Here is an 8,952-nt window from a genome sequence, read left to right on the forward strand (position 1 = left end):
AAATTCGATGTGTCAAATAGTGTTGGTTTGAATATGCTTGACCCAGAGAATGGCACTATTAGGAGTTATATCCTTGTTGGAGTAGGTGTGGCCAGTTCGAGGAAGTGTGTCACTGTGGACTGGGAAAATGAGACCCTTTTCCTAACCACCAGAGAGCCAGTTTTCTCCTAGTGGCCTTCAGATGAAGATAGAGGACTCTCAGTTTCTGCACTACTCACACCTGGATGCTGCCATGCTCTCAACTTGATGATAATGGTCTGAAACTCTGAACCTATAAGCCAGCCCCAACATAAACATTTACTTTTGAGTTGTTGCCTGGGTCATGGTGCCTGTTTTCAGCAGCAAAACTCTAATGAAGACAGAAATTTATACCAGGGACTGGAGTATTGCTGTGTTAGGCCTGGCTATGAGTTTGTTTAGAAGGATGTTGATTTGGAATGCAGTGGAATGCTTTAAGTGGGTCTTAATGGGCTTTTCTAATAAGAACATAGAATACTTTCTTGTTGAGAGTGATTTGAACTGTACAGACCTGGCCTAAGATATTTCAGCTGAGAAGAATTTAAACCTGTGGCCTAGAGACTATTTTTGTGGTATATTGGTGGAGAATGTGACTGCTTTATGCCCTTGTCTGAAGAGTCTAACTGTGGCTAATGTAAGGAGATTTACATTAATTGCATTGACAAAGGAAATCTCTAAAATCCTAGCAAGGCCTTTATTTTCTGGCTTAGTCTCATGAAGAACATTCTATTCAAGCATAGCAAGCTTAGAAAGAATAAAGTACAATATATGGTTCAAATGATAATAAATGGACCCCAGGAAGTGAAATAGAGCTGAAACCTATGTTCAAGGAAATACAGGGCAAGATTCCACACACATAATCTTATTGTTTGTGTTTGCAGTTGAACAAGGAATAGTTTGGACTTTTAGTCTGGAATGACCTACAATCTAAAAATAGAGAGTTCACATGTGATCCAGATACTGAGGCTGGAAGACACAGGCTTTTGATCTGAATGTTCAGGAATAGTGGCCATGAAAACTTAGGCACAGGCATGGTGATGCACAGACTTCATCCATGGGAAAAAGGCAAGTAGATCCCTGAGTTCAAGGTCAGTCTTAGATAGAATAAGTTCTAGGTGAAGAAAAGCAGAAGCCCAGGAATGGTGGTACATGTCTTTAAAACCGGCATTCAGGAGACAGAGGCATGAATATCTTTGTGTTCAAGGTGAATCTACTGGGCAAGCTGCAGGAGTGAGGAAGTTGGAAGACAGAAATCTGGTAATAGAATAAGGGGCAGTATGTTCTAGCAACAGCAAGCAGCAGAAATAGGTGGCTTCTGCCATGTTGCTCTGACATTAGAGTCAAAAGTAGAAGGGACTACTGGGACAATTGATGCTGCTTAGCTGGAGCTAAGAAATTAGCATTGCTAAAGAAGAGACCAGCATCAATGAGGTGAAATCTTCTGGTAAGTGTTTTCTCAGATCACAAAGAAGCTGTGTTCCAGAGATAGCCAAGGTTATCACTTGTGTTGCAGCTGGGTTGGTAACATATAAGAATGACCTAGGTGGTACTGGTTTTGAAAGTATGAAATGTTCCTGGAGAGCAGCTAAGGCTTGGTACTGTGAGATGCAAGGGTAGGCCAGTGGTGAAGGTGCAGTCTCAGTTGTAGTTGATGGCTAAGGTATAACGGATTCACGTAAAGAAGGTGAGCTTTGTCACCATGAAGAGAGCCTATGAGAGGCTATTGGTGAACCCTAGTTATATCAGAAGTCCCCATAGTATTGAAGATGCCAGTATCATGGAATGTCTACCAAGAACAGCAGCAGCAGTGGAGTGGAGTCTACCAGAGACTAGAGTGCTACAGAAGGCATGGCTGGAGAAGTGACACAAGGCCTTTGGAAGAGCCCAGAAGATACTGTGTAAATCTTAGATATTGAAACTAGGAGGTATAAAGTTGAAGTTGACTTGGAGGTCCCAGGGTTTTAAAGATGCCTGATTCTGTGGAATTAGAACTTGAAGACCATTGTGTAGTCGTCTTAGTTTATAGAACTGTAATCTAGTTCATGTATGACATTCAGAGACAAAACAGCTCTTTACACATTCTCACTAATATAAAAATTATCATACAAGAGTGACAGATTTGGGGGAATTCTTAAGGTTTATTCATCTCTAAATATCACTAATTTCTTAAGCTTATTTCAGAAATGTTAGCATTTACCTGTCTCCTAGTGTGAAGATTACTGCAACTGGAGAGAAAATTTCATGTTTCTCCTCCCTAAATCACTCCCGTGTCTTCTTGTAGAATACCAGAAAGAAGATACGAGTTTTTTCTGGTACTGTTTTTTGCTACTGATGAGATCAACAGAAATCCTTATCTTTTACCAAACATGTCTTTGTTATTCTCACTCACTGAGGGTATGTGTGAAGATACATTTGGAATTCTGGATAAAATGTACTCACCACAAAATAATTCTTGGCATTTTATGAATTATTACTGTGGAAAACCGGGACGCTGTGATGTAGAACTTATAGGACCATTATGGACAACATCCTTAAAACTGGCAATTAATTCTAAGATCCCAAAGGTGAGAATGTGTGATCCTGGATGAATTAAGAGCTTTTTATTCTATTCATAGCTGCCGAGGGAGAAAACTTGCTTGGCATAGGTTTGTGTGTGTACTCATTATTATATTTTATCCATTAATTATAAAGGATTAAGTAATCAGATTTTGATGCATTGAGGAAACAGATAAATATGTTTTCTAAAACATGGTGACTTCCCAGGAATAGTCTAGAATCTAATAGGAATAATTTATGATATTTATAGTGTAATCTTACTATCCTCAATAGGAGTTCTGAAATGTGACTAATATTACTTGTATATAAGTCCAAACTTTCTGACATTCATATTCCTTACAGGATGTTTCATCATCTTTCTATGTCCTCTAGGTTTTCTTTGGACCATTTAATCCTAAATTGAGTGACCATGACCAGTTTTCCAATGTCTATCAGGTAGCAACCAAGGACACGTGTTTGTCTCATGCTATGGCATCCCTGATGCTTCATTTTCGATGGACTTGGATAGGACTTGTCATCTCAGATGATGATGAGTGTATTCAGTTTCTCTCCGATTTGAGAGAAGAAATGCAAAGGCATGGAATCTGTTTAGCATTTGTGAATATGATCCCAGAAACCATGCAGATATACATGACGAGGGCTAAGATATATGATAAACAAATTATGGCATCATCAGCCAAGGTTGTTATCATTTATGGTGAAATGAACTCTACCCTAGAAGTCAGCTTTAGAAGATGGGCATATTTAAGTGTTCAGAGAATCTGGATCACAGCCTCACAATGGGATGTCATCACAAATGAAAAAGATTTCAGCCTTGATTACTTCCATGGGACTGTCACTTTTGCACACCACAACAGTGATATTGCTAAATTTAGCAATTTTGTACAAATAATAAACACTTCCAAATATCCAATAGACATTTCTCAGACTATGCGTGAGTGGAATTATTTTAATTGTTCAATATCTAAGAACAGCAATAGCAAGATGGATCATTTTATATTCAACAACACAGTGGAATGGTTAGCACTGCACAAATTTGACATGTCCCTGAGTGAAGAAGGTTACAATTTGTATAATGCTGTGTATGCTGTGGCCCACACCTACCATGAACTCATTCTTCAAAAAGTAGAATCTCACCAAATCGAAGAATCCAAAGGAGTATTCAATGACTGTCAACAGGTAAAAATTTTTACATTTCATTATGCTTAGATTTTTTTTTCAGTGTGATCTTTCAAATGGCCCTCAGAAACTCACATATATTTGGTAGAGAATATTCTCTCAGTGGAAAGACTTCTACACTTTAAAACTCCCTAATGAATATGGAGAAAAATATATATCTATATATATCATGAACAAGGATAATTTTTAATAGGAGACAATATTTTTTGTATGTACATCAGTGAGTTTTGTGAAAATGTGTCTGAACATTTTACCAAATGAATTCTATATTTAAAATAGAAGGGAAACTACACCTTAGAAAAGGCAAGAAAGTAATCTTCTTTCAATAAACCAAAAAGAAGATAGCCACACAAACATAATTTAACCTCTAATAGCAAAAATAACAGGAAGCAAGATTTACTTATCCTTATTATTTCTTAATATCAATGGACTCAATTCCCCCCCCAAAAAAGACATAGACTATTGGATGGATATGTAAACAGGACCCAGCATTTGCTGCACATAGGAAACGCTTCTTAGTGACAACGACAGATACTACCTCAGAGTAAAAACCTAGAAAATACATTTCTAGAAAATGGTGTCAAGAAACAAGCTGTAGTGGCCATCCTCATACCGAATAAAATCGAATTTAAACTAAACATTGTCAAAAAAGATAAGGAAGACACTTCATTCTTTTCAAAGGAAAAATTTACCAAGATGAACTTTCAATTCTGACTATCTGTGCCCCAAATTCGAGGGCACCGACACTGATAAAACAACTTTACTGAAACTCAAAGCACACATTGCACCTCACACAACAATAGTGGGAGACTTAAAATACCCCACTCTCATAAATGGACAGATAGTGGAAACAGAAACTAAACAGAGACACAGTGAAACTAAGAGAAGTTATGAACCAAATGGATTTAACAAATATCTATAGAACATTTCATCATAAAACAAAAGAATATACCTTCTTCTCAGCACCAGGCCTACACAGATATAAGAAGATTGAAATAATCCCATGTATCCTATCAGATCACCACAGATTAAGGCTGGCCTTCAATAATAATAAAAACAACAGAAAGCTGACATACACGTGAAAACTGAAAAACTATCTACTCAATGATAACTTGGTCAAGAAAGAAATGAAGGATGAAATTAAAGACTTTTGAGAATTTAATGAAATTGAAGAAACATCATAACCAAACTTATGGGACACAAGGAAAGCAGTGCTAAGAGGAATAATCATAGCTCTAAGTGCCTACAAAAAGAACATGGACGGAGCATACCCTAGCAGCTTGACAGCACACCTGAAAGCTCTAAAACAAAGAGAAGCAAATACACCCAGGAGATGTTGACAAGAAATAATTAAACTCAGGGATGAAATCAACCACGTAGAAACAAAAAGAATCAACAAAACCAGGAGCTGGTTCTCTGAGAAAATCAACAAGATAAATTAAACCCTAGTTAGACTAACCAGAGGGCACAGAGACAGTATCCAAGTTAATAAATTAGAACTGAATAGAAAGACATAAAAACAGAAACTGAGGAAGTTCAAAAAATCATCAGATCCTACTACAAAAGCCTATACTCAACAAAATTGGAAAATCTGGATGAAATGGACAATTTTCTAGACAGATATCAGGTATCAAAGTTAAATCAAGATCAGATAAACCACCGAATAAGTCCTATATCCTGTAAAGAAATAGAAGCAGTTATTAAAAGTCTCCCCATAAAAAAAAGATGAAAAAAAGCCCAGGACCAGATGGATTTAGTGAAGAATTTTATCAGACCTTCCAAGAAGACCTAATACCAATTCTCTTCAAATTATTCCACAAAGTAGACGGAACACTACCCGATCCATTCTATGAAATCACAGTTATGCTCATACCTAAATAACACAAAGATCCAACAAAGAAATAGAACTTCAGTCCAATTTCCCTTATTAATATCGATGCAAAAATACTCAATAAAATTCTCGCACACCAAATCCAAGAACACATCAAAAGAATCATCCAACATGATCAAGTAGGATTTATCCATGGAATACAGGGATGGTTCAAAATATGGAAATCCATCAATGAAATCCACTGTATAAGCAAATATCAAAGAAAAAAACCTACAAGATCTTCTTACTAGATGCTGACAAAGCATTTGACAAAATTCAACACCCCTTCATGATCAAAGTCTTGGAATCAAAATCAGGAATTCAAGGCCCATACCTAAACATAGTAAAAGGAATATACTGCAAACCAGTGGCCAACATCAAACTAAATGGAGAGAAACTTAAAGCAATCCCAATAAAATCAGGGACTAGACAATGCTGCGTACTCTCTTCCTACCTATTCAGTATAGTACTCGAAGCCTTAGCCAGAGCAATTGGACAACAAAAGGTCAAAAGGTTACAAATTCTGAAGGAAGAAGTCAAAATATTACTATTTGCAGATGACATGATAGTATACTTAAGTGACCTCAAAACTTCCACCAGAGAACTCCAAACCTGATTTAAAAAAAAAAAAACAACTTCAGAAAAGTGGCTGGATAAAAAAATTAACTTGAACAAATCAATAGCCTTCCTTTACTCAAAGGATAAACTGGCTGAGAAAGAAATTGAGGAAATGACAAACTTCACAAGTAATATAAAATACCTTGGTGTGCCTTTAACCAAGCAAGTAAAAGATTTGTATGACAAGAATTTCAATTCTCTGGAGAAAGAAATCGAAGAAGAATTCAAAAGATGGAAAAATCTCCTATGCTCATGTATTGTCAGGGATAATATAGAAAAATGGTCATCTTTTGAAAGCAATATACAAATTCAATCCAATCCCCATCAAAATTCCAACTCAATTCTTCATAGAGATAGAAAGAGCAATTTGCAAATTCATTGGGAATATCAAAAGACTCAGTATAGCAAAAAATATTCTCAACAATAAAAGATCTTCAGGGAGAATCACCATCCCTGACCTCAAGTTGTAGTACAGAACAATAGTGATAAAAACGGCGTAATATTTGTACAGAAATAGGCAAGTTCAATGGAATAGAACTGAAGACCCAGAAATGAACTCCCATACCTATGGTCACTTGATCTTTGACAAAGGTACTAAAACCATCCAGTGAAAAAAAGATAGCACTTTCAACAAATGGTGCTGGTTCAACTGTTGGTCAACATGTAGAAGAATGAAAATTGATCTCATTTCCTTTTACAAAGCTCAAATCCAAGTGTATCAAGGACCTCTACATAAAAGAATATACACTGAAACTAATAGAAGAGAAAGTGGGGAAGAGCCTTGATTACATGGACTTAGCAGAAAAGTTCCAGAAGAGAAAACCAATGGCTTATGCTCTAAGATCGAGAACTGACAAATAGGACCTCATAAAATTGCAAAGCTTCTACAAAGTAAAAGACAATGCCATTAGAACAAAATGGCAACCAACAGATTGGGAAAAGATCTTTACCAGTCCTACATCTCATAGAGGGCTAATATCTAATATATAAAAAGAACTCAAGAAGTTAGATCCCAGACAATCATATAACGCTATTAAAAATGGGGTACATAGCTCAACAAAGAATTCTCAACTAAGAAAACTCAAATGATGGAAACGCACCTAAAAAATATTCAACATTCTTAGGCATCAGGGAAATGCAAATCAAAACAACCCTGAGATTTCACCTCACACCAGTCAGAATGGCTAAGATCAAAAACTCAGGTGATATCAGATGCTGGCAAGGATGTGGAGAAAGAGGAACACTCCTCCATTGTTGGGGACATTGTAAGCTGATAGAACCATTCTGGAAATCAGTCTGGTAGTTCCTCAGAAAACTGCACATAGTAATACCTCAGGATCCAGCTTTATCACTCCTGGGCATATACCCAAAAAATGCTCCAACATATAACAAGGACACATGCTTCCCTATGTTCACACCAGTCTTAGTTATAATAACCAGAAGCTGGAGAGATCCCAGATGTCCTTCAACAGAAGAATGGATACAGAGAATATGGTACATTTACACAATGGAGTATTGCTCAACTATTAAGTACAGTGAATTCATGAAATTCATAGCCAAATAGATGGAACTAGAAAATATCATCTTGAGTGAGGTAACCCAATCACAAAAGAACACACATGGTATGCACTCACTGATAAGTGGATATTACCCCAAAAGCTACCAGTACCACATGAAGCTCTAGAAGATTGAAGACCAAAATGTGGGTGCTTCGGTCCTTTGTGGAAGGAGTGACAAAATAATTAGGGGAGCAAGTAAGGAGACAAAGTGTGGAGCAGAGTCTGGAGGAGGAGCAGTCTGGAGACTGCCAGACCCAGGAATCTTGCCCATGTGCAGTCACCATATGCAGGCATGTTTGAAGATGTCAGGAAGCCCATGCTCACTGAAGCCTGACATACCTGTCTCCTGAGAGCCTCTGCTAGAGGCGGATGCTCACAGCTAATCATTGAACTGATCACGATGTCCCGAATGGAGGAAGTAAGGAGAAGACTGAAGGGACTGAAGGGGCTTGCAGCCCTATTGGAAGAGTGACAAGACCAACCAAAAAGAGCTCCCAAGGTATAAATCGCCAGTCTCGGAACATGCTTAGAGGGACCAGGGGTCCAGCTGTATGTTTAGTGGAGGATGGCCTTTTCAGGCATTGGTAGAAGAGGAAGTCCTTGGTCCCATGAAAGTTGGATGCCCCAGTGTGGGGGAATTCGAGGTTGGGGAGAGGGAAGTTGGTGGATGGGTAGGGCCACATCCTCATAGAAGTATCAGGAGGGGGGATGGAATAAGGGGTCTCAGAGGGAATGGAAAAAAATGGGAATAACATCTAAAATGTAAATAAATAAAATATCCAATAATAAAAAACAAAACAAACAATAAATTAGGAGCCAAGAGTTTTATCATAAAGCCTTATGTGATGACTTGATTAGAATATTTTCCTAAGAAATTGGTACGTTTGCTGTGATTAATAATTTGTCATTTAAAGTAACTTAAAAAATAAATGATAAAGACAGCACATTTTCTTAAGCTTATGTTTATTTAATATATGCAAACTGTATGTACATGAATGACCCACTAACCACTCTTCGTTTCCACAACTTCCAGATATTCAGACTGCCCACTCATTCTCACATACATGGCTTCATTTTTTTAAAAATATTTTTCCAAATGTGTTCACACACACACACACACACACATACACCCACACAGTGTTACTCTTTTTT

General features: G+C 37.4%; 1 protein-coding gene across 1 annotated transcript in view; it reads left to right on the forward strand.

The window, feature by feature from the left end:
* Window positions 1-2,299: 2,299 nt before the first annotated feature.
* Window positions 2,300-8,952, forward strand: part of LOC114633483 (vomeronasal type-2 receptor 116-like) — a gene marked incomplete at both ends in the record, with an annotated part of 9,335 nt that continues 2,682 nt past the window's right edge. The window contains 2 exons of the mRNA XM_028782041.1: window positions 2,300-2,582; window positions 2,947-3,753. Of these exons, the coding sequence (XP_028637874.1) occupies window positions 2,300-2,582; window positions 2,947-3,753 (1,090 nt within the window). The remainder of the gene's footprint in view (window positions 2,583-2,946; window positions 3,754-8,952) is intronic.

The sequence above is a fragment of the Grammomys surdaster genome, unplaced genomic scaffold (genome assembly GCF_004785775.1).
Source record: "Grammomys surdaster isolate TR1022 unplaced genomic scaffold, NIH_TR_1.0 689, whole genome shotgun sequence".
Taxonomy (NCBI): Eukaryota; Metazoa; Chordata; class Mammalia; order Rodentia; family Muridae; genus Grammomys; species Grammomys surdaster.